At 54.6% G+C, this 27452-nt stretch overlaps 2 protein-coding genes across 6 annotated transcripts; one reads left to right on the top strand and one right to left on the bottom strand.

The window, feature by feature from the left end:
* The first annotated feature begins 2206 nt into the window (after positions 1–2206).
* On the top strand, positions 2207–22158 carry ITGA7 (integrin subunit alpha 7). 5 transcript variants are annotated; one of them, XM_082742831.1, is made up of 26 exons: positions 2542–2770; positions 6833–6960; positions 7062–7141; positions 8280–8535; positions 9040–9171; positions 9471–9590; positions 10436–10643; positions 10752–10945; positions 11309–11397; positions 11529–11656; positions 11765–11860; positions 12007–12068; positions 12215–12384; positions 12814–12963; positions 13613–13728; positions 14220–14412; positions 14496–14576; positions 14682–14761; positions 14906–14980; positions 15124–15226; positions 15762–15938; positions 16114–16245; positions 18881–18994; positions 19203–19301; positions 19390–19515; positions 21454–22158. In XM_082742831.1, the coding sequence occupies exons 1-26, from the start codon at positions 2565–2567 to the stop codon at positions 21682–21684; spliced, it is 3546 nt and encodes a 1181-aa protein (XP_082598957.1). In that variant the 5' UTR covers positions 2542–2564; the 3' UTR covers positions 21685–22158. The 5 variants fall into 5 exon arrangements, with proteins under 5 accessions (XP_082598955.1, XP_082598954.1, XP_082598956.1 ...); XM_082742829.1 differs by having other exon boundaries at positions 2207–2770; positions 8280–8870; positions 9040–9590; XM_082742828.1 differs by lacking the exon at positions 9040–9171 and having other exon boundaries at positions 2309–2770.
* Positions 22116–24662, bottom strand: TMT1B (thiol methyltransferase 1B). Its single transcript, XM_082742832.1, has 2 exons — positions 23915–24662; positions 22116–22899 (listed from the first exon to the last, which is right to left on the bottom strand). Exons 1-2 carry the CDS (start codon positions 24410–24412, stop codon positions 22663–22665), a joined length of 735 nt encoding a protein of 244 aa, XP_082598958.1. The 5' UTR covers positions 24413–24662; the 3' UTR covers positions 22116–22662.
* Between the last annotated feature and the right edge of the window lie 2790 nt (positions 24663–27452).

Raw genomic sequence — 27452 nt, 5'->3', positions numbered from 1 at the left:
AGGGTGAAGATGAAGGGAGGCAGACATCACAGATGCAGCAAAGAGGAAGGCACCTGGGCCTCTGAAGGCATTTGACCTTGGTTGGAGATCTCAACTCAGAGTCAGGAGTCCTGGGTTCCATACTGATTGTACTACTCTGCATTCTTATATCAGCTCTACTGTGTTGGGGCTCTGTGATAGAAAAGGGACAAAGAGGGCAGATGTGGGGGATAATAAAGTAGGCTCCTGGTTCCTGCTTGTTGGCAGCACATGTGTTTCCTCGATAGTCCCTAGTTGGAGCTGTGTTAGTCCCCTGGAGGGGATGTCTACAGTGTATTGTTGCAAAAACGGAGACCCAGATATTCAAATGTATAGTAACTTACCCAGGGCAATGATTGTCCCAGGACCAGCAGAGTGAGAGCCTACCCTTCTGTTTGTTTTTAAAAGTATAATCTTGGAAAAAGAAGTAAGAGAGACAAAGGGAGCATGGGAAGAGAAATTAGGTAGGGGACATTGGGGCTTTTAATAAAGGGAGGCGAAGAGAAAATACTTTTTTTCTTTTTAAAGATTTTATTTATTTATTTGGCAGAGAGAGAGATCATAAGTAGGCAGAGAGGCAGGCAGAGAGAGATGGGGAAGCAGGCTCCTTGCTGAGCACAGAGGCCGATGCGGGACTTGATCCCAGGACCCTAAGATCATCACCTGAGCCAAAGGCAGAGGCTTAACCCACTGAGCCACTCAGGCGCCCCGAGAAAATATTTTTTGAAATAGTTAATATTTAAGTAATCTTTCCCCCCAGCATGGGGCTCAACCTTATGACCCTGAGATTAAGAGTTACGTGCTCTACCAACTGAGCCAGCCAGGCACCTGATGAGAAAAGAAAATTCTAAGGATATGATAGAGACAACATTAGAGACATTGAGAAATATTCAGAGAAAGTGATAGAGACAAGGAAAGGGACAAAAATAGAGTTTGGGATGAGACAAAACCAGATAGTGAGAGAGGGAAGGGAAAGATGGATAGGTGGATATACACAAGACCATCACCCAGTGAGTAGAGGAGCCAGTGAATAGAGGAGGTGGGAGCAAGCGAGGTTCCAGTTGTGCCAAATTATTTCCTATCTCTCCTCCTAGCCCCATTTCTGGATTGGAGTTATAAATAGCAGAGGGTTGGAAAATGTCCCCCCTCCCTTTGCTTCTGTCCCAGCCTGGGGGGAAGGGAGAGGAAGAGATACAGGCTTGCTGGTCCCTGTGGAGATCCTTGCAAAGCCCCACCCAGATCCTGCCTGGACCAGCCCCTGGAAGCTGCCTTCTCCAATCTTTCCCGTTAAAGGGTGGGAAACCGACATTTCAGGGAAGAGGTCTGAGAGCCAAAGACCTCCTTTTCATCTCTCTGCCTCTTGGGTACAATCTTTTTCATCCTTGCCCTTGCCCTTCTTTGACCTCCACTCCCTTTCCCCCAGCTTAATTAATTTCCTCTTCCTCTATCAATCACCCTCAGTAATTTTCTTTTCTCCCCTTCATTCCAACCCCCCCCCTTTTTTTTTTTGGTAAGCTCTGTGCCCAAGATGGAGCTGGAACTCACCATCCCCAAGAGCAAGGGTAGCATGCTCTATAGACTGCTCTATAGGCAGTCAGGATCACCCCCCCGCCCCCCGCACTCCCTACCCGCCCTAGCCGCCAAACCATTCTTTATTGATCAAACTCTTGCTCTTCTTTCTCCATCTCTTTTCTCTGTTTTCTTTCTACCTGCCTCCTTTGCTATTTTCCCCAGACCTGCTGAATTTCTCTCTCTCCTCTTGCCTCTATCCTGACTGCAGACGATGTGGCTAGCATAGCCCTTGTCACTGCCGGGCTCTGAGGGGTGGGCTGGGATGGGGCGGGATGTGGTTTGATTTGAACAGCATGCTAGGAGAGAAGGGAGCACCAAAGGACCACAAAGGACCCTGCCCTTTCATCTCCCTGTGTACATCTCTCTTCCCAGACTGTCCTTTAGCCTCAAGCACTTATCATTTCTTACCCTCCCTTTTTTTTTTTTTTTTTTTTTTTTTTTTTTTTTTTTTAATCCCTTTCTTTCTGTACTTCTCTCTCCCTTCCCATTCCCATGCACCGCCTCCACCACTCGAGGGCTTGGGCAGGAGTGGGGTGGGGGGAGGACAGAAGAGCGCAGGCTGGGGCAGGGCCGAAGCCGGGGTGGAGATCCTGGCGTGCAAGGAGGGTTCCCACCCGGAGTTGCCAGCCCGGACCTCCCTCTACCACGCCGCGAAGCCTCCACCTGCCGCGCGAGCGAGGGGCGGGGAAGAGGGAGGGGCCGGGGCGGTGTCCCCGGGAGCGGAGGCGGGAGCCCGAGCTGTCGCCCAGGAGGCGGCTGCTGCAGTCATCCTAGCGGGTGCTGGGGCAGCCGGGCAGTGGGGAGGTGGAGCATCGGGGCGGAGGATCGGAGGGAAAGGGGCGGTGAGGAGAAAGATTGCGAGACCCTTGAAACATCTGCGAGACCCGAGACCAAAGACCCGCCGTGGGGAACCTGCGGCTCCGCGCGCGAGCGAGTTTTCTTGCGTTCGTGGGGAGCGCGCCCAGGGTTCGCCCATGGCCGGGACTCCGGGCCGCGATCCTCGGGGCGGCCCCGGGATTTGTTACCTTCTTGGCTCCCTGATGGCCGGACTGCTCGCCCCGGGGGCTGTCGCCTTCAATCTGGACGTGATGGGCGCCCTGCGCAAGGAGGGCGAGCCGGGTAGCCTCTTCGGCTTCTCTGTGGCTCTGCACCGGCAATTGCAGCCCCGACCCCAGAGCTGGTAAGTCACCACACCCGCCCAGAGTCCCCGTGGCCGAGCCACAGATTTCCCCCACGCCCAACTCCATCTCTTAGTCTTCCAACCCCACGACCACGCAGGCTATCCACAGATATCTCATACTTTAACCTTGCCTTATCTCTCGGGGGTCCAGAGACGTACCCTCAGGGACTGAGACCCGGGTCTTGCTTTGTGGTTGAGTTGGAGAGTGAGGTTCTTGTCTTGGCAGGTTCCCCCCAGCTTGCATCCTTGCTTCAGTCCCAGGGTCTGTGACTGCCCTCCTTCAGAGGGCTAGAGTCCCTCAGGAAGGGGGACTGGACATCTTATGTCTACTTACGGTAGGAGGAGAGGGAAAGGACAGAGAGGTTGAAGACACCATGGGAGGATGGAAGGTAGACTCCAGAAATAAATTCCGGTCAGAGCATTGCCATGGGGTGGAAAGAAGACAGTAGGACACTGGAGGCCAGGAGAGCCCTGCCCTTTTATTTTGCGGCTCAAGAAAGGTTGGAAGAGGACTTGGGAGGGGAGGGTACGGCAGCCTGTAATAGATGGTTTGATGATAGAGTGGCAGGAAACAGAGCCCCCCTAAGTTGCAGCAGCAGCAGCAGCAGCAGCAGCAGCCAGAGAGAGACCCAGGAGGGATGCTGGCCAGGTTGTTCCCCTTCCTCCTCCAGGTCTAGGAATCTCAGCAGTGGGGGAAGGCAGGGAGGAGTGAGGGGCAGAGGACAATTCTAGTTATTTTTTAATCAGTTCAGGACTCATGGGAGATGGATACATAATGTGTGGGGCCTGTGTCATGTTTCTTGTGCTCTTGGCTCTGCTACATGTATGATTTTAGAAAGAGACAAGGGGAATAAAGCTTCCCACCCTCTCCTGCCAGGGGGCTTTTCTCTCCTAGGCTGGTGCCTAAGCCACACTAAGTGTCCATTAATGGGATCAATGCTGTCCACTGGGACTGTCTTCTCCCCCATACTATTGGCTTGGAGGCAGAGGACAGGAGATCATTTCTCTTCCCTTGCTTGCTTGAGGAGGAGGGGTAGCTCTAATCTTCCTTTTTCCATTATCCCTGTCATCAGGGAGCATGGTCAGTGGTCCCCCAAACTTTGGGAGAGATAGAAAGCAACTGACTTCATCTCTTCCTCAGCCTTCCATCTGCTTCCTACCTCATCTCTGTCTCCCTCCCTCCCTTCTTCCCCCATCTGCCAGAGTTCCAGGACTGGAGGCCTTTTTAGGACATGCTGAACTCTCTGAGCTATTTCTAGGCAAATTCTAGGTTATTTTTAATAGCTTGGTCTCTTGTTATTTCCCCCTCCTCTCTGAGGGTGGCCCCTGGTTCGGTCTCCCAGAGCCAAGCTGGGGGCTTTCCCCGAGGAGCCTGACTGCCTAACCCTGCTTTTGCTCCAGCAAGGGGGTGCTCTGCTGCCTCGTGGCATGTGAGAGACCAGGTTCCTTGCTCGTTGAGTCTCTACCTTTTGAGTTGCCAGTCGCCTTCACCAGCATCCACCGACTGAAAGAAAGGCTTCACCCATTTTGATGACTTTCAGTCTTGCCCCTGGATGAGACCTTGAAGTCTAACCTTTGCTCTGTAGCTTCAGCCTCCTTTATATCTTTCAGTTGTGAAATGGAGTTTTGATAGTATATATGAGAGTACTATCAGGTAGAGTTATAGGATTTAAGAGTTCTTAGTGTATACAAAACCCTTAGAATAGTGCAAGGCCCAGAGGGAGTGCTGTGAAAGTGTTAGCACCGTGGTTCTCTGCTGAGGTAGAGAATAGCTTCAGTGCCTTACTGCAAACCTGGATCCAAGGCTTGGCTAGATCACCCTGGTTGAGTCAGCCTTCAGGCCAAGCACCTTCCCCAGAGGGCCACCCAGATTGAGAGTCAGGAAGGGCAGGCCTTGGGTCAGAGCCCTGGAGTGTGTGTAGAATCGGGAGCTGAGGTGGTAGTGGGCTACTCCTTTGCTTCCACTTAGCCAGGCCCCCTGGGAATCCTGCTGCCCCCAACTGCCCACATCATGGTGCTTTTGCAGGCAGTGGCTGCAGCTGTGGCTCCTGTCCTGTCCAGAGGCCCGGGTGGCTGGGGATGGTCAGAAAAGTGTGTGGCTGGGGCAGAAATGGAGAGACTAGAGAAGCTGTGTGTGGGAACTCTTGTTCCAGGAAGAGTGGGCTGGTCTGTTCTCTACTGAGAGTGAGGTTAGCCGTATATGCACACCAGCTTCTTCCCTCCATAGGGACCCCTTTCCTCTAGTACCCTCCCTACTCTAGACCTCTACAGGGGATGTGAACCCTGAATGCTGATACTAGCTTCTCCTGGTGCTTAGCTATGTGCTGACCAGCGGAGGTGCTGGGTGAATAAGAGAGCCCCAGTCCTCCAAGAGATGGTCATCTCTGGGTTTGGAGGTAGTGGGGATACTCCGGACTTGTCTGAAGGTTGGCCATACCACCTGGTTTCCTTTTCTGTGTGGGGTACCCTCCCCTCCCCTTCCTCCTGTTCTTTTCCTGGAGTGCCCTGTCACAGTGTTCTGGAGATGGCCCGTCATTAGGTATGGTGGAAAACTCATGGGTTTTGGAATTAGGTAGGTGTGGATTTGAATTCCAGCTTCCTACTTAATGCATCTCAGTGGGTTTTCTCAACCGAAAGACAGAAGAATCCTCACATAGGATTGTCGTGAAGCTTCAGTGAGAGAATGCATGTAAGTTGCCTAGCCTGATGTCTGAGCATTGGGTGGAGGGTGACCAACGTTAGTTCCTCATATCCCTGGCATCTAGCCTAGGGCCTGACCCATAGTAGGTGCTGGATACTATTACTTCCTGGTCTTGCCAGTGCCTGACATGGGGCCTGGCAGATGATAGGTTCTCAATACATAGCTGAATGCTGAACGCATGCCCTCTTCCTTGCTGCTCCCCGCCCCCTCCTTTCTCTGGACACTGGCTGTGATGCGGGATGACAGCTGCTAAGAGACCAGAGCTGTGGGAAGGGAGAGTGGCTCTGTGCCCTTCCCTCCCCCTCAGAACTGGCACAGTGCCCCGTAGATGCCTGTCTGCAGTATTGCTGGACACAACTTCAGGCCTTGTCCCCCAGAAAGGGAGATGGAGGAAAAGAGTATGGAACAGAGGCCTCCAGGTCTGCCTGCTTCCACTTTTGAGTCTGTCCTTCTGTGAAGAGAGATCCTTGTAGTCAGCCAGTCACCTCACCTTACCCCTTCCTTCACTCCTGGCCTGTGGTTCAGCCCCAGGAGACCCAGGCAGCCTCCATTCCCAGCATAGTCCTCCCTTGGGGAAGAAGCCTTGGCTGTGATCATGGAAAATTGTCCTGCCAAGAAAGTTGTAGCTGGGAAAGTGTCTGAGGGGGAGTTAGGAGAGGGGACAGGGTGGGGGCAGGGAGGGTGGGAGGAAAGGGGAAAATCATGGATGTGGGGAGGTATGAGCAGAAAATGGGGGTAGGATTGGGGACAGATGAGAAACTTGCCCCTACCTTTATGCCAGCTAGAGTGACAGAGAGAATCCCAGGCTGGCAATGTTGCAGGGGGGATGGGGACTCTGATGGGTCCCTGATGAAGGGTTGGGGGACAGACCCATATCAACCCCTTTGCTTGGCCTCTGAAACTAGTCCCTGGGTCACCTCGTGGTGCCAGTCAGGGCCCCTGTTACTTTTGCTCTCAGCATTCTTGGTATTTCTGGGAGGGCTCCAACTGGACTGGGTTTGGGGAGGAGGGCAGAGCCTGAGGTTGGGGCCAGGAAGTGGGTAGGGAAGGACTGGTCAGGAACAGGTGCTGGGAACAGGCGGTTCTTTCAAACTAGCTGCGCTGGCCAGGCCACTTGGTTTGGCGTGCATGTGTGTATCTACAGTGCATATGGGTCCTCATCCAGATAGTATGTGCATATGTAATGTAATGATTCTGTCTACAAGTGTATTAATTTGCCCTTTGACAGGACTCAGGGAAACTGACTTCCGGCCTTCCTCTTTAGTTCTTAACATTGGCTTGGTTCAGAGGGGTCAGGTCTGGGCTGCACTGGGGAGGCACAGCGCTCTGGCTGCTAATTCCACCCCTGCCCCATTGTACAGGCTATTGGTGGGCGCTCCACAGGCGCTGGCTCTGCCTGGGCAGCAGGCGAATCGCACTGGAGGTCTCTTCGCTTGCCCCCTGAGCCTGGAAGAGACTGACTGCTACAGAGTGGACATTGACCGAGGAGGTGTGGACCCTCTGGGGCTGGGAAGGGAGCATGGCCTGGGGAGGACAGGAGAGGACTTGGCTTCCTCTTCCCTTTCCTCATTCCCGCTGTCATGCCTCTAGCTGATGTGCAGAAGGAGAGCAAGGAGAACCAGTGGTTGGGAGTCAGTGTTCGGAGCCAGGGACCTGGGGGCAAGATTGTGGTGAGTACCGCTCTTTGTGACTGTATGCAGGGGTGGAGGGTGTGTGCATGATGGTGTGTGCGTGTGCACAGGTGTGCTTATAGAACACAGGCTGGCGTGTGGTATGATGGCCTGATTCCCGGACCAAAGGTATAACATAGTGCCTGTCCTTACAAAGTTAAAACCATCTAAGCATCCATCTATACATTTGTCAAACTCTTACTGAGAACCTTTTAAGCATCAGGCATTGTACTAGTTACTGAGAGAGGAAACAAAGATGGAGGAAAAGCCTGGTCTGTGGGTCACAAAGCCAACTGCAGAGTTCTGGAAACTCTCGTTCTCTGTTTTTCTGTGTCTGTTTCTCTCTGTATCATCACTAATACATGCAAATACAATTAATAATCTGAGTCACTGTGGGAGCAGAATACGGTTAATGTTTTTTTAGATTTTTTAAATTTTTATTTATTTGACAGAGTGAGATAGAGAGAGAGAATGTATGGGGGAGGGGCAGAGGGAGACGCAGACTCCCCACTGAGCAGGGACTCTGATGCAGGCTCCATCCCAGGACCCTGGGATCATGACCCCAGCAGAAGGCAGATGCTTAACTGACTGAGCCACCCAGGCACCCCAGAATATGGTTAATGTTAAGTGAGCAGTACAGTCTCCAGTATGTGACAGTCCAAAGGAGGAGTAGTGAGAAAAGCCTTCTGCCGGGAGGAGCTGGGGTGGGTGGAGGGTAGAGTTCAGCCAGCCTTTCAAGAAGAAGCAATGCTTCAAGAGTGGAGAGGGGAGGAAGTTCTTCGCAGGCAAAGTGGTGGCACTGACAAAGGTCCAGAGCCAGGAACAGCTTGGCATATTGGGGATAGGCCCATAGGGCATGATCACGGAGGCACAAGTGTCCTCTGCTGGCTTGGTGCCTGGGGGTCCAGGCAGAATGTGGAACAAGGTGTCTTCCTACAGAGCAAGGCAGTGAATGCAGATGGGATAAGTATGTGTATATTGCCTAATGCTGGGCAGGGTGGGGGGTGGTCCCCAAGTGATGTGTATGTGTCCATGCGCTTGCCAAACGTCTCATGTGGCTGTGTGGCTCTGGCTGGTCACCAGCCCACATGGGGCAGGGTGTAGAGGGGGTATGACCCTGAGTCGCCTCCTCCCACAGACCTGTGCGCACCGATATGAGGCTCGGCAGCGGGTGGACCAGATCCTGGAGACCCGGGATGTGATTGGTCGATGCTTTGTGCTAAGCCAAGACCTGGCCATCCGCGATGAGCTGGATGGTGGGGAATGGAAGTTCTGTGAGGGGCGCCCCCAGGGCCACGAGCAGTTTGGGTTCTGCCAGCAGGGCACAGCTGCTGCCTTCTCCCCCGACAGCCACTACCTCCTCTTTGGGGCCCCGGGAACCTATAACTGGAAGGGTGAGTCACTCCTCAGGGAGGGGACAAGGGAACCAAAATGTCCTCTGACCTCAAGAGGCAGGATTGGGGGGCAGCACGTGGCCAAGCATGCCCACACGTTCCCTGCCACGGTGCCCTGGGGCACCGCCACGTCTGCCAGCCCCCTCACGCCAGCACACACACACACACACACACACACGGGGGTGTCTCCTCTCCTTCCAATGGCCGAGTGTTCCCCACCAAGCCTGCATGAGCCCCCACACGCACGGCTGGGCCTGCTTGCTCCAACACCTCAGCCCCACCGCGCCACTCCCATTCCCGTCTCCGCACGCCACTGCTGGCTGAGCTGACACTCGGTGAGTGGGGTGGCAAATCTGTGGGACCAGAAGCTTGGGCTGGGCCAGGGGCAGCGAGGGGGCTGCAGAGGAGAGGAGGGGCTTCCCCGTGTGCCTGTGGAGCCAGCGTCTGGCCTGAGAGGGGCTCTCTGCTCCCCCGCCCCGGGCACTAACAGGTCTGTCCTTGCAGGCACTGCCAGGGTGGAGCTCTGTGCACAGGGCTCAGCGGACCTGGCGCACCTGGACGACGGGCCCTACGAGGCGGGGGGTGAGAAGGAGCAGGACCCCCGCCTCATCCCGGTCCCTGCCAACAGCTACTTTGGTAGGGACCCCTCCCTGGCCCAGAGCTGCTCTAACCCTCTGCTCCTCTTTCTTGTCCTCCCTCTCCACGCTCCCATCCTTCTGTCTCTGTCTCTGTCTCTGTCTCTGTCTCTGTCTCTCACCCTTTCTCTCTCTGTCTTTCTGTCTCTGATTCTCATCTCCCTGGTCTCTTTGTCTCTCTCATATTCTTTCTCTCCCTCTTCCTCTTCTACTGGCTTCTTGCCATTATGTCTGGCTCTGTCTCCCCATTCTGTGGCCCTTCCTCCTTCCCTGGTGTGTCCCCCCACCTGCCCCCCGCAGGGTTGCTCTTTGTGACCAACATTGATAGCTCAGACCCTGACCAGCTGGTGTATAAAACTTTGGACCCTGCTGACCGGCTCCCAGGACCAGCCGGAGACTTGGCCCTGAATAGCTACTTAGGTTTGTAAGCTCCCACCACGTCCCCCCGGGCCCTGTGGGCTTGGCCTGGTCTCCCTTCCTCTCCTGTCCTGCCCTCACCAACACACACCCAGGGAAAGACACAGTGGGCCCAAATTTCAAAGAAGCGCTAGGCCCAGTGACCAGGCCTGAGCAGATGCCCCAAGGGGGGATGGCCTAGGGGGCTGTGAACGGGGGTCTCCATGGAGAAAGAACCAGGTGGGCTGAGATGGTACTGGAAAAGGAAGGTAGAGCTCTAGTGGGACTTTCTCTGAGAGATGGATGGTGGGCACATGCCAGAGAAAGGTCTATCCTTGCTGGTAAGTCTCTTTCATTGTCTCATCTGCAACCCTTTGCAAAGGGGAGGAAACCAGGCCTGGGAGATGTTGGGGTGAATCAAGTTCTTTCCCACTCCCCCTTCTCTCCCGTTTATCCATGTGAAGACTTCCTCTCCCTGTGAGCATGGTGGGAGGAGGGGGCAAAGAAGGTGCATCTGATGGGGCTGGGGCCTCCTGGGTGTGCAGAGAAGAGAGCAGCTCCCTGGGGGATCTTAAGCGTGGTGCCCTGCTCTGCTCTTGCCCAGCCGGCTGGCCTTCCTCTTTGTTCCCCAGTCCCCGAGGCTGACCTCACTGCACTTCTTGTGCCAAACTCCAGTTTCTGGATGTGGGAGGACAGTCAGGCCCCTGGAGGGGGAGGCAGAGCAGTCCAGCTGTGTTGGTGATAACTTGGAGGGCACCCGTACCTTTTGGCTCCAGACCTGTGAGGAGGGGGTGGAGTGAGGGGAGCCCAGACACACCTTGGCTCCTGAGTCTTTCGGGGAGGGCTCACTGCTAAGTCACCCCACTCAGGTTTCTCCATTGACTCGGGGAAGGGTCTGATGCGTGCAGAGGAGCTGAGCTTTGTAGCAGGGGCCCCCCGTGCCAACCACAAGGGTGCTGTGATCATTCTGCGCAAAGACAGTGCCAGCCGCCTGGTGCCCGAAGTTATGCTGTCTGGGGAACGCCTGACCTCTGGCTTCGGCTACTCGCTGGCTGTGGCTGATCTCAACAATGATGGGTGAGAGTGGCCACAGGGGAGTGGAGCCTGGGAGAGGCTGGGCCTCTGGCATCTTTCTGATGGGGAGGGAGCCACACTGACTGTCTCTGTCTCTCCATCTCTCCCTAGCTGGGCAGACTTGGTAGTGGGCGCCCCCTACTTCTTTGAACGCCAAGAGGAGCTGGGGGGTGCCGTGTATGTGTACCTGAACCAGGGGGGTCACTGGGCTGGGGTCTCCCCTCTCCGGCTCTGTGGCTCTCCTGATTCCATGTTCGGGATCAGCCTGGCTGTCTTGGGGGACATCAACCAAGATGGCTTTGCAGGTGTGACTGGGAACTGGAAAGCCTTGGGGGAGGGAGGGGTAGAGGCAGGGATGGGGAAGGGCCTCAGAGGTCCAGGGAGAGGCCTTCTGAGGGCTCCGGGACAGAAGCAACCTGGGCTGGCGTCATCTTGAGCTTTACCAGCTGTGTGACTTGGGTCAAGTGAAATTTCTGAGCTGGTAATGTCTGCAGAGAATAGCTAAGAGGCTTAAAAATGATGTGTGCAAGGTGCCCAGGACTTAGTAGCCTCTCAGTAAAATAACAAATATATTATATAGAACTGAGTGACTGAGGGAAAGTTAGGGTCTGGATGACCAGCCCCCACCCCCTGCCCCAAGTCTGACTACCTTTTTCCCATACCCACAGATATTGCCGTGGGGGCTCCCTTTGATGGGGATGGGAAAGTCTTTATCTACCACGGGAGCAGCCTGGGGGTTGTTGTCAAACCTTCCCAGGTGAGGGGGTTCGTTGGGATGAGGTGTGGGGGAGAGTGGGTGTGGGGGGACTTAGGGGGAGCACAACAGCAGAGGGCAGGGGGTGGAGCTGGGGGTGCCGCTGTGGGGGAGCTGATGGTCTGGTCCCACAGGTGCTGGAGGGTGAGGCTGTGGGTGTCAAGAGCTTCGGCTACTCCCTTTCGGGGGGCCTGGATGTGGATGGGAACCATTACCCAGACCTACTGGTCGGCTCCCTGGCTGACATGGCTGTGCTCTTTAGGTGAGGTCCTTGTCTCCTCTGCCTCAGCCTCTCCCTCCCTGAGGCCCGCGCCTCTCTTTCCCTGCCTCAGAGTCTCATGTTCCTTGTGCTCAACTCCCTGTTCCCCAGGGCCAGACCTGTCCTTCATGTGTCCCACGAGGTCTTCATTGCTCCCCGAGCCATCGACCTCGAGCAGCCTAACTGTGCTGCTGGCCACTCTGTCTGGTGAGGCGGGGCCTGAGGGAGGCAGGGAGCTTTCAGGGCCCACTTCCCCTACTCTCCCTTTCCCTGTCCAGTGTGGGGCTGTGGCTGGGGCGGCAGGGAGGCGCTGGTCAGTCAGACTGGCTCAGGAGTTCCCCTTGCCCCCACAGTGTGGACTTGAGGGTCTGTTTCAGCTACATTGCCAGCCCCAGAAGCTACAGCCCTATTGTGGGTGAGTGAGGTCCCACTGCTACTTCCCACCCTGTTGGGTTTCAGGGTGGGTCACTCTAAGGTGGAGAGAAGGGAGTCTCAGAGATGGGGTCAGATGAGAGCAGTTCCCCAGCTCACTGGTTCCTCTCTCCTCTCCACTCGCCACAGCCCTGGATTATGTGTTAGATGGGGACACAGACCGGAGGCTCCGGGGCCAGGTCCCCCGTGTGACTTTCCTGAGCCGTGGCCCAGACGACCCCAAGCACCAGGCCTCAGGCACTGTGTGGCTGAAGCATCAGCATGACCGAGTCTGTGGAGACACCATGTTCCAGCTACAGGTGGGCCCTGACCCCTTGGCCTCTGTGAGTCATTGTCATTGCCTGATTTCTTCTCTTTGATTTCTTTTAGCTTCCTCCCTAACATGTTCACACTTCATTCTTTGATCTCAACTTTTGGGAATCTTCCCTTCTGGGCTGACCTCCTCCTCACCTGCTGCCTTCTGTGTCTTCTGCCTTCTGTGTCGAGAGTATAAGTTCTGTCCTACCTGGAGATGGAGACAGCAGTTTCCTTTGTCACACCTGGTCCTCAAAGCTCTGGATCCTGGTCTCCTCCTTTTTCCACCCCAGTTGCTCTCCCTCCCCCTCACTCTGGTCTCTACCTCTCTCCCTCAGCTCCTGACAGCTCTTGACAGCTTTCAGAATCTGTCCTAGGTCTGGCCAGCGCCTGATGATTGTTCTAGTATGCATGTCCATCTTTCCTCTTCTCAGGAGAATGTCAAAGACAAGCTTCGGGCCATTGTGGTGACGCTGTCCTACAGTCTGCAGACCCCACGACTTCGGCGACAGGCTCCTGGGCAGGGGCTCCCCCCAGTGGCCCCCATCCTCAATGCTCACCAGCCCAGCACCCAGCGGGCAGAGGTGAGCATGGGTTCTGGTTTAGCTCAGGAGAAGGAGCTGGAAGGACTAATGATCATCATCCCTCACAGTGACAAGCATTCATAGCTTCCAGAACTCTTTCACATGCTACCCTAGCAGTTCCTCACATCTCTAGGTGCTGTGACAAGTAGACCACAACATGGTATATAGCTCAAGTGATCACATGTTCCTTGTTCGAGGGGACAGTGATCCTCTATTCCATGCATTCATTTAGGGGCCCGGGCTGACAGGGATCTGCCATCTTCAGACATGGCCTCCAAGGTCCTTAGGTCACCTCCATCCCTGTCAGTTGGAAGGGGGAGCGTGAAGCTCTTCTGATCAGTCTGGAAGTGAGGCCCTTCACTTCTCTTCACATTAAATCCAGAATCAGTCGCATGCAGTGTTGGCTAGGGAGATGTAGTCTTGTCGTGGCCTCTACCTCAGCATCATCCCTTGCTCGCTTCACTGAGGGCCACATAGCCCACGGTGGTTCAGTGATCAGCTCAGTGTCACACGGCTAGTAAGCAGCAGGTCTGAGAGTCAGAGCCCCGTGGCTTCATCTTGTGATACGCCACCCCACTGTGTCCCATGGCGACACATTCACCTCCTGCCTCACCCCTAGGAATGACCCTCTCCTCGCGTCTCTCCCTAGATCCACTTCTTGAAGCAAGGTTGTGGCGAAGACAAGATCTGCCAGAGCAACCTGCAGCTGGTCCATGCCCGCTTCTGTGCCCGTGTCAGTGACATGGAATTCCAGCCTCTGCCCATGTGAGGGGAAGTGAAGGGTAGCGGGGGCGGGGGTGGGAAGGCAAGAGATCAAGGAAGAGAAGGAAGCCCCCTCAGGGTGGTTCAGAGGGACAGGCCGAGGGAGGGCAGAGGCTGATAATTCAGAAGATGAGGGTCAACAGTGGGGCCACAGAGTCTCTCTTGGCAAGGAATACACCTTCCCAGGATGCATAATGATAATGGTAACTCCTACCATTTGCTCCTCTGTGGATGAGAACAGGGGCCTAGAGAAGTTAAGTTCCTTGCCCCAGGAGAGTAGGTAGAAGAACTTGGACCGGAACAGCGGTCTCCTGGCTCCCTGTTTGGTTCTTTCAAGTGTGGGAAGGCCTGAGGCTTGGACAGGTGGGGAGGGCGCTGCGGTTGAGCCAGTGGGAGGAGAGACCAGGGAGCGGAGGTAGGAGGGGAAGAGGCAGGAGAGAGAGAGGCAGGGGAAGGCGTTTAGATTTAGAGCATGAGTGGGATCTGACCTCCAGGGATGCAGATGGGACAACGGCCCTGTTTGCCCTGAGCGGGCAGCCGGTCATTGGCCTGGAGCTGACGGTCACCAACCTGCCCTCGGATCCAGCCCAGCCCCAGGCTGATGGGGATGATGCTCATGAAGCCCAGCTCCTGGTCACCCTCCCTGACTCTCTGCACTACTCGGGAGTCCGAGCCCTGGACCCTGCGGTGAGGGCTTGTGGCAGGGTGTGGTGGGGTTCCTTGGGGGCTCCGGTAACCCAGACTGACCTCTCCCTCTCTCCCCACTGCAGGAGAAGCCGCTCTGCCTGTCCAATGAGAATGCCTCCCATGTCGAGTGTGAGCTAGGGAACCCCATGAAGAGAGGTGCCCAGGTTGGTGTGTCAGCCTTATCCCTGTCCGAGTGCCTCTCTAAGTGCTGAGCCCTTCTGCACCCCCTTGCCTTCTCGGACTCTAATCACTCTCCACTCTTGGCCTAGGTCACCTTTTACCTGATTCTTAGCACCTCAGGGATCACTATCGAGACCACAGAGCTGGAAGTGGAGCTGCTGTTGGCCACGTGAGCCTGGGGGCACCTGGCGGTGGTGAGGGGAAGGGCAGCTGGGTTGGTGTCCACCTGGATGGGGCTCTGTTGTCTTCATCTGAGGCCTCGGGGTAGCACCTTTGCCCCGTTGCCCAATGTGTGCTCCTGCGCACTTACCAGGATCAGCGAACAGGAGCTTCATCCCATCTCTGTCCGAGCGCTCGTCTTCATTGAGCTGCCGCTGTCCATCACTGGGTAAGCTCTGTCCAAAGGGGCACATTGGCCCGAGGGGTGGGCACTACTACTCCCAAGCTCTGGCCTGGGCTCTGCCTCCTGGCCCTCCAAACAGCCAGGCCCCAGGCCTCCTCAGTGCCCCCGTTCTGACCATTCCCCACCAGGGTGGCCATTCCCCAGCAGCTCTTCTTCTCTGGTGTGGTGCGGGGTGAGAGTGCCATGAAGTCTGAGCGGGATATAGGCAGCAAGATCAAGTATGAGGTCACGGTGAGTGTTCTGGTGAGGCCCCTGGTGAGGCCCCTTCCTTCTTGGTGCAGAGAGAGGCTGAGGCATGTTACAAGGCTGTAGTTCTCCTACTATGTGGCGGCATGATGGTCCAGCGAGTTCAAGGCCTCCCCTTGCTCCTGGACCTTGATTGTGGTGTTGGTGTTGGGGTCTCGTCATGGTCATCTCTGTGTGGACATCTCAGTTGCTGGTCTGGGTAGGCCATGAGGGTCCTGGGAAGCTTTAATGTCAGAGGCTTTGGCTGAGGGATGGGGCCGAGGGGGAGGAGGACCGATGTCTCTTCTTAGAACTCTGCTCTTGCTTGGCTGAGGCCTCCCCACCCTCTCAGGGACATCTCCAGGCCTTCCTAGTTTTGGGGTAGGAGAGAATGATGATTGGTGGGGTCTAGGATCCCAAGTCTTTGTTGAAATTCTGCTTCTGGGGGGCCGTCCCCTCAGCTCTTACCCCTCTTTCTCTGCAGATCTGTGGCCCACTTAGAAACAGAGTGCCCTCCCTTCACACTCCCTTCTGCCCACAGGTCTCCAACCAAGGCCAGTCGCTGAACACGCTGGGCTCTGCCTTCCTCAACATCATGTGGCCCCATGAGATAGCCAACGGGAAGTGGCTGCTGTACCCCATGCGGGTGGAGCTGGAGGGCGGGCAGGGGCCCGGGCAGAAGGGGCTCTGCTCCCCGAGGCCCAACATCCTCCACCTGGTGAGGGTTAGGCAGGGTGGTCAGGACCACTGAAGCAGGGTGGAGGGGGGGTTAGACCTCAGGAAGGATGTCGTGGGGGCTGTGGGAGGCCTGGGGGAAGGCAGTGGGGAGGAGATGCTGTCTCGGGATTGCTGCGTTCAGAGTGACGCTCACTGCTCACACTCCCCGCATCCAGAATGTGGACAGCAGGGACAGGAGGAGGCGGGAACTGGAGCAGCCTGAGCAGGAGGAGCCTCCCGAGCCGCCGGAGCCCAGCACATCCTGGTGGCCGGTGTCCTCCTCTGAGAAGAAGAAAAACATCACCCTGGTGAGGGCAGGGCAAGCATGGGGCAGTCTGAACGAGAGGCGGAGGTGTTGGTGATGAGGATGCGGGGGGAGAGGGAGTCTTAGGGCGCTGGGTGTCCAGGAGGCTGGCCCATTGACAGGTGTGATGGTCACACACCTGGAGCGAGTTGACAAGACAGTTTATATCACAACCATGAAGCAGCTGCTGCAGCATGGATTCCCCTGTGACCACTGAGTATTCACTCCAGAGGGAGGGTCTTGGCCAGCAGCCAGTTGGCCACACAATTAGTTCCTTGTTTGGCACAGTTTTGTTCTTCAAGTGGATGTGTTGAGCCAATGAGCATGCACTCTGTGCTCATCCCTTGTAGGACGGCGCTGGCCGTTAGTGTGGAGCAGACAGATTGTGGGTATTTGGCCTGGTTGCAAGGAGGTGGAAACCCAGGTGTGGAAGGGGGGGCAATAGAAGAGCCGAAGAGACTGTTGGTGGGGGGATATGAACAGCTGGGCCAGGTCTGGCATCGTCTGTCTGGAAGGGAGCTCCACTGTCATACCCTGTCTCTCGTGGGGGCCCTCAGCTCCCCTGCTCCTGGAGAGCATGGTGGGAGGCAACACGAAGGCACGTGGGGGGTGGCGTAAACTTGCGTCATGGTCGGTTCCCTGTTACGGATATTGTCCTGTCTTCTCCACGTGGCTGATTTCCCCCTGAAAGGCCTCCCTTTCTAAGGAGAACTTGGAAATGGATTCTTTTACTTAAAATTACTTTTCAACAAACTGACCAAGGATTCTTGAACTGCTCAAAGGTGGCAAAATGAAAGATGATTCAAAGATCTCAAATGCTCTCAAAGCCCTTCTCCTGTACAGGAAATGTGGTGCATATAACAGAATTTTTAGAAAAGATTTTATTTATTTATTTGACAGAGAGAGACACAGTGAGAGAGGGAACACAAGCAGGGGGAGTGGGAGAGGGAGAAGCAGGCTTCCCTCAGGGCAGGGAGTCTGAATCTGACTTGGTAGGGCTCAACCCAAGACCCTGGGATCATGACCTGAGCCAAAGGAAGATGCTTAATGACTGAGCCACCCAGGCGCCCCTGTCACAATTTTTAGGCAGACTGGATCATCAGGTGGGATTGGGCCAAATGGATGTAGGTCAGATCTGGAAGGAGATGGGCTTATGTCCCTGGTCCCCAAGCAGCTCCTGGGACAACCTCCACCTCCTTCAGTGGGTTTGGGCTTACCATAGGAACGCACAGACCTGGATTCGAATACCTGTTCTACTGCTTACCAACTTGCCAGCTGTGCAAACTGAGCCAGGTCACCTGGCCTCTTTTTTTTTTTTTTTCTTTTAAAGAATTTATTTTTGGGGCGCCTGGGTGGCTCATTGGGTTAAGCCTCTACCTTCAGCTCAGGTCATTATCTGCTCAGCAGGGAGCCTGCTTCCTCCCCTCTCTCTGCCTCTCCGCCTGCTTACTATCTTTCTCTGTCAAATAAATAAAATCTTTAAAAAAAAAAGAATTTATTTTTAAGGGGCACCTGGGTGGCTCAATTGGTTAAGAGTCTGCCTTTGGCTCAGGTCATGATCCCAGGGTCCTGGGATTGAGCCCCGCATCGGGCTCCCTGCTCAGCAGGTAGCCTCCTTCTCCCTCTCCCTTTACTGCTCCCCCTCCTTGTGCTCTCTTGCACTGTCAAATAAATTATTTAAAAAATCTAAAAAAAAAAAAAAGAAAAAAGAAAAAAGAATTTATTTTCAAGTAATCTCCACACCCAATGTGGGGCTCGAAGTCACAACCCCAAGATCAAGAGTCTCATGTTCCACTCACTGAACCAGCCAGGCTTCCCTCCCTCCTCTTTTTTTTTTTTTTTTTTAAAGATTATTTATTTATTTGACAGAGAGAGAGATCACAAGTAGGCAAAGAGGCAGGCAGAGGGGGAGGGGAAGCAGGCTCCCTGCTGAGCAGAGATCCTGATGTGATGTGGGATTTGGGGCTCGATCGGAGGACCTGAGATCATGATCTGAGCTGAAGGCAGAGGCTTAACCCACTGAGCCACCCAGGCGCTCCCCCTCCTTTTTTTTTTTTTTTTTTTTCTTAAGTGATTTCTTGGGCCAACATGGGGCTTGAACTCATGACCCCGAAGTGGACGGACCCAGTCAGGTGCCCTGCACCTGGCCTCTTTGAACTATAATTTCCTCATTTGGAAAATGGGGGTGATGATAATATGCACCTTCCAGGACAGCTTTGTTAAGTCCCTTGCGGATAGCAGGTGCTCAGTAAATGGGACCATTGTTCTGTAACACAAGCATTAACTGGGGAAGCTACTCTGTTGCTGCTGTCAAATAAGAGACCTCCTCCCTGCTCCCCATGTATTCCAAGGCCAGACAGACCAGATTTGGGGTAGACTGCTCTTTTGGACCATGGGGTTAGTCTGGGAAGACTTCCTGGAGGAGGTGAGTTTGAGGTTGAGTGAGGAGAATGGGAGAGATAAGAGTAAGGAACAAGGGCAGTAGGGGGTCCAAGGTGTGGGAGCTCATGGACGGACGGCATGAAGTCTCTGGGCAGATTCTGTGTCCATGTGAGCACCTATAGCAGGGTGCTGGGCCCTGGGGAGGCTCAGTGGGCTGGGACCAAGTGGCTCAGAGCCCTGCCTGTCCTGGTCCCTAGGACTGTGCCCGGGGCACTGCCAGCTGTGTGGTGTTCAGCTGCCCTCTCTACAGCTTTGACCGCGCCGCTGTGCTGCATGTCTGGGGCCGCCTCTGGAATAGCACCTTTCTGGAGGTAAGAGCACCGTGGCGGTGGGGCGGGCATCTTCTTCCCCAGACTCATTGCTCTTTCTGCCTTCGCCTTGTCTGAATGCAGCACCCTCTTACCCGAAGACAGGCAGAAATGCCCTCTATGTTGGGCACGATTCCACTTACAGTTTTGGGAGCTGGGGTGGGGGGCCCTGGAGCATTGAGGAGAGGTCGGTCCTCCTCTGCTCCCGTAGGAGTACTCAGCTGTGAAGTCCCTGGAAGTCATCGTCCGAGCCAACATTACCGTGAAGTCTTCTATCAAGAACTTGCTGCTCAGAGATGCCTCCACAGTGGTGAGCTGCGGGCCTGGGCATGTTGGTGTGGGGAAGCTCTTCTTTCCCTCTGCTCCAGTCCCTGTTCCCTTAATCCTTCATTCCCCAGATTCCCGTGATGGTTTACCTGGACCCTGTGGCCGTGGTGGCAGAAGGAGTCCCCTGGTGGGTCATCCTCCTGGCTGTCCTGGCCGGGCTGCTGGTGCTGGCGCTGTTGGTGCTGCTCATGTGGAAGGTGAGGCTTGGGGGTGGGGATGCTGGGCTCCCTTGGCTGGCTGCAGGCCTTTCATGCTACGCTTCTGTGTCCCACCTGCTCTCTCATTTCTTTGGCCCACCTGCGCCAAACACTTGTATGTCCCAGGGACTCTGTTGGGCTCTGGATGATTCAGAGAGAAGTCAGATGCAGATCTGATCCTCTGGGAGTTGATAGTCTAGTGGGGGTGGCTAGCTTTGTAGGAAGGACCAGGCAGAAGGCTCTAAGGCAGGAGAGAGCAGTGGGAGTTCAGACGTGAGAAAGCTGGAGAGCATGGGGCTTAGCAGAAGGTGGGGTCATAGGATCTGGAGGTGGGAGGTGAGGTGGGTGGGACAGTGGGAGGCAGAGCCATGGAGGCCAGGGAGTTGGGTCTGATTTAACCAGAACATGGCAGGGAAGGCTGTGAAGGAAACTGTGACAAAGAAGACACAACAGCGCAGAGAACCTTCTCCAGGGACTGCTTCCAAGACTGAACTCAGACCCTCCATGTACCAGGCTCTACATGGAACCGTCTTCATACACACAGAGTGTAGACAGAATCCTGTTTGTGCCAGGGCTCCCACCCAAAAGCACACACATGCACATGTCAGTACAGAAATCACTTCCATCACCCATTGTCATACCCCGAACTGCATGCCACATCTGGGCTGTGGGGCACCATGCATGTCTTTGGGGCCCTCTGGAGAACTGCCCCCAGTCCTCCCTGGACCAGTTGCAGAGCACCAGTACTGTTTGGCCAATGTGAGTCATCAGCGGACTGGGCCCCTGGATGAGCTTTCCAAGTGCGGGGAACCTGGCCAGCCTTAGAGGAGGTTCATACTTTCATGAAACTGGCTCCAGAATCCCCGTTCCCTGCTTTCTTGGAAGGGGGACAGAGTAGATAAGGGCCCCACCTCTCCTGAGTCTTCCCATCCTCCACCTCTTCTGCTCCCCTCCGCCCCTGACATCCCAGTGTGGCTTCTTCCATCGGAGCAGCCAGAGCTCATCTTTTCCCACCAATTATCACCGGGCCTATCTGGCTGTGCAGCCCTCGGCTGTGGAAGCTGGGGGCCCGGGGACTGTGGGGTAATTGTGTGTGTGTGCATGTATGTGTGCGTGTGAGTGTGTATGTATGCATGTGGTAGAGCCCCCAGCATTCAGGGAACCAGGGCGAAGAAGTGAGATTGCATGAGGGTGGTGTGAGCTCTAGGAACGGGGGTGGGAGGTCATTATAAGGGTGAGTATCCACAACCCGAAGCATGCACAGTGGGGTGGCTGGGCTCATGCAGTGTGAGCATGTGGGAGTGCAGGAAGGTGCTGTGCATGGCTTTTCTGTGGGCATGAGACAAATGTGCAAGGACATGCTGTGCAGTCTGAGCAAGTAGGAGCCTCAGGTGGCCCCGAGTGTGAGTGTGCAAGGGGCATATTTCCACCTTGGTATGGAAGGGCCAGCATCTTCATGAGGTAGGGAGGGGTGAGGCCACCCTATTCATGGACCAGAGGGCCCTGCCCCAGGGGAAATGCCATTTGAGTACATGGGATGAGTGTCTGGGGCTTGGGAGGGCTCATTTCCAGTAGGCAGGGGTCTATAAAGCCATATTTTGGTCTAAAATCTTGTTTATGTTCTGGGGCATGCTGTTGGGTCTCTTCAAAGGCTTGAATGGGGTCAGTGGTCCTGATGCTCCATCTTCAACCCCCTCTTCCAGTACCCAAGGCAGAGGTCCTTGGTCCTGCATCTTTGGCCCTTCCTGGTCTTTCTCTGGCGTGAGTGAGGACCTGGGGCCCGGCATGAATTGTGGCACCTGTGGGGGCCATGCACTGCACAGGACACTGTCTGCCCCAGCTCCTTCCTGCTGCAGCGGTGGAGGCAAGGTGCTGGGCTGTGCTGGGCATCTGCCCCGGGGGCCTCAGCTCCTCACATCTGGCCTGGGGTCCTTACAGATGGGATTCTTCAAGCGGGCACGGTACCCCGAGGCCACCGTGCCCCAGTACCACGCGGTGAAGATCCCGCGGGAAGACCGGCAGCAGTTCAAGGAGGAGAAGACAGGCACCATCCTGAGGAACAACTGGGGCAGCCCCCGGCGGGAGGGCCCTGATGCGCACCCCATCCTGGCTGCTGATGGGCACCCTGAGCCGGGCTCCGATGGGCATCCTGTTTCAGGCACCGCCTAACACCCTGTGTCCCAACCTGGCCCACGGGTCCCCTCCACCCTTTCCCCAGATATGGCTCCTTGGGGTGAAGAGGGTAGAGTGGGTTGTTGGCGTCCCATCAGGATGGGATAGAATCTGCTTCCTCAGGGGCATAGGCATCTCCACCCACCCCCAACAGAACTTCCCCTTAGAACACTGTGAGATGAGGGTGGTAAGTCAGGAATGGGGTTGTGGGGTAGAAGGAGAAGGACAGTGATGTCCTGATGCAAACGTGGGAGAAGGACTCTGATCCCTCCCTCTCCCATTCATTCTGTTTAACAGGACCCCAAGGACCTGTTCCCCCAGAAAGTGCCTTAAGCCCAGAGGGTTGGGGAGAAGGTTGTGTTGCTGACTCAGGGGCTCTTCCCTCCTTAGTTTCGCCTCTCCTCTGACCTTAGTTTGCTGCATCAAACTAGTGGATTTTGTCTATTTATTAAAAAATATTTGAGGACAAAACTTCTGGCTTCTTTGCTGAGTGTTGCTCTCCCGCCTCCAGGGTCTCCAGGAGAGGACTGCTTTTCTGCACCCCCACAGCTCAGGACAAAGGTGGCAGTGGGAGGGAGGGCCGGGGGAGCCCAGCAGGAGCACATGACTTTTGTGACCAGTTCCTGGAGGCACATAGCTGTGGTCTCAAAGAGGAAGGGGACCCTTACTATGGGAACAAGGGAGAGGGACAGGGAACCACTTTAGCAGTGGGTGGGCAAAAATTGGGAGACCCCATCTATGAATTTGTCAAGGATATGACAGAATATTGCTTTCCTCCCTGTGGTCAGGTTAGGAATAGAGCTTTTATACTTTGGAAAGAAGGATTGAAATTAGACGCCAGGCAGAGATGGGGGAAGGAAGGAGAGGAGCTGGTGGGGGAAATGGCTTCTCTGACTAGATCCCTCTTAGGAGAAGACAGGTTAGCCGGTGGGTGGGATTGCCGGTGGGTGGCTGAAGGCAGGGCTCCGGGAAGGGTTATTTCACAGCCTTTCCCATGATGTGGGGCCCAACAGGCAACCACTTGAAGGGAGGGGGCTGGTGTTCCATTTGGAGTTGAGAGAACTGGGCATTCTTGAGGTCCTTCCAAGTCTCTCTGGTGAGGCAGCAGCCATTCCCAATGTGTTTCCAGGTGGGCTCTAAAACTTGCTGCCACAGAAAGGCCCAGCTTCCACGTGGCTCAGCCACATGCTCCCAGAAAAAAAACACTCCTCCCTGGGAGAGAAGAGAAAGTTAGCGTCACTTCTTTGCTCCATTCCACAACCTTCCTCCCACCTCATCTCCACCCCGCTGTTGGTGAAATGGGGGTTGCTGGTTCCCAGGTCTATGAAGCACGTTATTCTGCTTCTGACTTTCTCTGTAGGCCCTGGCTCCTCCCCTCTCACTCAAAAGCGCATGTGAAGAGCTGCCCAGTGGGGGTGAGCCACCTTTAAAGGATGACCGAGGGACAGCCTAGCAGAGGGCCGATGGATGAGGAGCTGGAGAGAGAGGAGCAGAGACCTCTCTGTAGACTGAGACGCTGTCTTCTGAGACTCAGACGCATACATCCAATCTTATCCTTTGGCCAACATCCTAGGGAAAACTTGCACCTGACTCATGACTAATACTGGGGTTCCTTCCGCCCTTCTCTCCTTGCTGAACCCTCTCTAGGTGATCTCATGCACCCCTGTGCTCTGAATTTATAGCTTGTGACTTCCACATCTTTCTCTGACTTCCAACTGCCTCTATGGCTTTCCTGCCTGCCTGTTTCAGTGGCACCTCAGACCAAACAAGTCCCAAATGGTTTCTCTCATGTCAGCAATTGAGACTTCCCTCTACCCTCTTTCCCTCCTCCAGTCACTCATGCCAGAAACCTGGAAACCGTCCTCAAATCCTTTCTTTACCCAGCCCCAAATCATATGGATTCTATGGACTCTAATATCTCTATCCAGAGCCCTTTTTTATTTTTCCCACTTCCCCACATCCTGCTTAATCCCTCAGATCTCAATGTAAACATCACTCTGTTAGGTGTCTCTGCCCCCAGGTCCCCCCGCAGCTGCTGCGTTAGATGGCTCTCCTGTGGGCTTCCACAGCACTCTACTCTATCCCTTGGAGGCCCGGTCATGTTCACTGTTGACCAGCAGGTGGCGGTGGATGGGTGTCTAACGTGCCAGCACACCAGAGTCCCGACCCCAGAGCGGCCCTGCGGCTGTCGTCTTCCCCATGCCCATTCCCTTTCCACGCTGCTCACCGGCCTCAGCACTCTGTGGACTTCCTGCAGGACCCTCCTCGGACTCTGCACGGAGCACAGCACCAGGGTGCTGACCACCACATCCATGCAGCCGTCCGCCAGTCCTTTCATGTCCTCTCCGGAAGCCACCACAAACTGTTCATACTGGAGGTGCCTGTTCTCCGCCATGCTCTTGGTCAGGAACTTCTCGAAGTGGGGGTTTGGGTCCAGGCAGGTGATCCTGCAGCCCGCTGGGTAGAACTGGAAGTTGGCCCCCGTGCCGCAGCCCAGCTCCAGCAAGGACACCTTCCCGGAGGCTCCCGCAAGCCCCTTTATCTGGATGAAGAGCTGCTGTTTCTTACTCTCCATCTTACGGTTGCACTTGGCCGTCAGTGCGGCCATCAGGTAGGGGAAGCACATTTTGCAGAGGGGCTGCCAGCAGCCCAGCAGAGCCAGCAGGTGCAGGGGCAGTGTCAGGAGCAGCACCAGCAGCTGCAGGAGGCGGACAAGGACGTCCATGACTCGCCAGCTCGGAGCCACGTTCTGCTGGGACACTGGCCTTTTCTCTGTCTCCAGTGCCGCAGACGGGAGCCTCTCCCCCTCCTGGGTTGGGACTTTGTTCCCTGTTTCCTACTTGTCAGCTTTCTCTTTGCCAGGGTATAGTGGGTGCATGGAATCCCTCCAGAGGGCACAGGTCCTACGGCCCTATAGTTTTTTGTGGAGTGAAGGGACAGGTGGCATTAGTGCCCTGAGTTCTGGGGCACTGTGTGTTGAGGGTGGGGGTGTGCTGATTATTTCAGAGAGGAGTGGAAAGGGCAGAAGGGGATAGGTCTCAGATTGCAGCTTTGTGGGGGCCAACCCGGGACGGGCCTGACTCATCGGCCTGTGCTGGCCTCGTTCTGTCCCCAGAATCTGGTTATGTAAGCTGGGAAGTCTGGTTGGCTTCCCCTGGCACACCCCCAGCGTTCTGTAAACTGTAACATGCCTTTGCCCCAGATAGAAGCCAAGCACAGAGGATTCCGGGTAAGGCCAGACTGGTCAGGAGAAGGAGGGAGACTGCAGGGCAAAAGAAAGGCATTTTCTCAGCTGACTGGTGTTTACTATCACATTCAAGACTGCACTACCCCAGCAATAGAAGAAAAGAAGGGAGAAAAAGACAGCGTGGGGAAGAAGAATCAGCAAGCCCGGATCCCATTATAACTTGCCGTGTCTCTTTGGGCAAATCTTTTTACTTTCTGAGCTCCAGCTTCTCAACTGTAAAATGGGGAGATGATGACAGATTGGATGCGCCTTCTGTAGTTTCTAAGGGCTCCTCCTGCTCCTGCATTCGTGTGATCTAAGGGGAGTGGGGGAGGACAGGCGGCAGGTGACCCCAGCTCTCCTCACAGCCCAGGATGGTACTCCCAAGACTTTGGTCCCAGGCTGCCACTGAGGCAGCCCAGTCTCAGAGCCCAGACTTTGGGGTCACAGGCATCTTAGCAGAAAGTCCCAAAATGATTAAGCTGTGGCTTCTCTTTTGGCAGAAGTGTGGAGGAAGCTCCCCACAGACAGTTCCACAGGATGGCCACCAATTGCCTAGTGGCCAAAGGGAATTTTGTATAGAGAAAAGAAAATCAACAGCTTGGCATTATACAAGAGGGAAATGACAGTAGTCTAAAAGCTCATGAATGGCATTTCCCAGGGCCACTGATGGCCTCTGGGGGAGGACTGAGTTTAGACAAAGTCTCTGGTGGAGAGGGCTGCTCTGTCGAAGCCCATTGCAGCAGCCCTCCAGTCAAGCCCACCAGGGGATCTGCTCCCGGCCTATGGGGGCCTTAGAGAGGAGGTGTGGGGATAACTATGAGCTATTTCAAGAAAGTGTCTTTTCCCACACAGAACTGCCTGAGCCAGGGGCAGCCCCTGTGCTGCTGCTCAGGAGAGCAGTTTTGTGACCTCCCACAGTCAGACACAGCCTTCTCTGGGCTTGGCTTCTAATGTGACTGTAAGGGAGGCAGCAGTTCTCCATAGCAGGAGTACGAGCTCAGGAAGGAAGTGGCAATGATCCAAGCCTGGTCAGAACACGGTGTGGGCGCCCAACGGCCTTCTGCAGTAGTGAAGAGGGTCAGGGGAAGCCAGGCCAACTGGGGGCTACCTCTTTCGGGAATGGGTGAGGCACTCAGTTTAGTGGAGAATGGGGTGAGCTCGAGAGGTGGTGGGAGGTGAAATCAGAGAGTAGTCGCTCCTGACAGGTTTCTTTTTGCTTGTAAAAGAATCGTTAGGGGGCGCCTGGGTGGCTCAGTGGGTTAAGCCGCTGCCTTCGGCTCAGGTCATGGTCTCAGGGTCCTGGGATCGAGTCCCACATCGGGCTCTCTGCTCAGCGGAGAGCCTGTTTCCCTCTCTCTCTCTCTGCCTGCCTCTCCATCTACTTGTGATTTCTGTCTGTCAAATAAATAAATAAAATCTTTAAAAAAAAAAAAGAATCGTTAAACTCTTTCTTGGAAAAGCTAGTACATTCACATTGCACAGAATTTAAGAGGTACAAAGGGATTACAGAGAAAATTCTCTCTTCGACTTTAGTCTCTCAGTGACTCAGATCCCCTCTCCTGAGGCACTAAACGTCACAAAGCCAACTTCTTGGAATCTTTCTGGAGATGGAGATGATCTGCAAAATAGCACATGACACACCTACGGCACATTTAGATGTGTACACATGTGTGTGTACACATGTTCCTCTTTCTTTACACAAATGGTAACGCATTGTCCACACTCTTGAATACCTTGCTTTATTGGGTTTAGCTGATACTGCCCAAGGATCTTCCAAAGTAGCTGTTTTTTATTTTATGTTTTAATTTATTTGACAGGGAGATAGAGAGCACAAGTAGGCAGAGTGTCAGGCAGAGGGAGAGGGAGAAGCAGGATCCCTAGGAAGCCTTATGTGGAGCTTGATCCCTGGACTCTCTCTGGCCATCACATAACTGACTGAGCCACCTAGGAGCCCCCAAAGTGGCTATTTCAATTTACACTTTCACTAGTAACATTTTGTGTTATGCATCTTTTATCTATCTATCTATCTATCTATCTATCTATCTATCATCTATTATCTATCATTTAGCTATCTGTCTGCCTACCTATCATCTCTACTCATTCACTCATTTATATTACTACTGACTCACAGATTTCTTATTTTATTCAATGGGTTGTAGTCTTGATACCCTCTTTAGGTATAGTTTTATTGATGTATAATTATGAACAAGAGAACATACATAGTTACAGTGTATGCTTGATGGATTTTGGCATATGAATACATCTGTGAAACCGTTACCACATTCAACACAGTGAACATGTCCACCAACTATGAGCGTTTCCCCACATCTCTTTGCAATCCATCCTTCCCTCTTTTTTTTTTTTTAAAGATTTTATTTATTTGACAGACAGAGATCACAGGTAGGCAGAGAGGCAGGCAGAGAGAGGAGGAAGCAGGCTCCCCACTGAGCAGAGAGCCCGATGCGGGGCTCGATCCCAGGACCTGAGATCATGACCTGAGCCGAAGGCAGAGGCTTAACCCACTGAGCCACCCAGG

This window comes from Mustela nivalis (assembly GCF_964662115.1).
Source record: "Mustela nivalis genome assembly, chromosome: 7".
Classification (NCBI taxonomy): domain Eukaryota; kingdom Metazoa; phylum Chordata; class Mammalia; order Carnivora; family Mustelidae; genus Mustela; species Mustela nivalis.
The sequence above is the reverse complement of the archived record's forward strand: the minus strand, read 5'-3'. Positions and strand labels throughout refer to the sequence as shown.

Coding starts and splice junctions, on each gene's coding strand:
- ITGA7 (XM_082742831.1), top strand. CDS start 2,565: ATGGCCGGGACTCCGGGCCGCGATCCTCGGGGCGGCCCCGGGATTTGT. Junction 9,591..10,435: donor GGCCCTGAATAGCTACTTAG/GTTTGTAAGCTC, acceptor CACCCCACTCAG/GTTTCTCCATTGACTCGGGG. Junction 15,939..16,113: donor GGCCCAACATCCTCCACCTG/GTGAGGGTTAGG, acceptor CCCCGCATCCAG/AATGTGGACAGCAGGGACAG.
- TMT1B (XM_082742832.1), bottom strand. CDS start 24,412: ATGGACGTCCTTGTCCGCCTCCTGCAGCTGCTGGTGCTGCTCCTGACA. Junction 22,900..23,914: donor TCCACAGAGTGCTGAGGCCG/GTGAGCAGCGTG, acceptor CTTCTCTCCCAG/GGAGGAGTGTTTTTTTTCTG.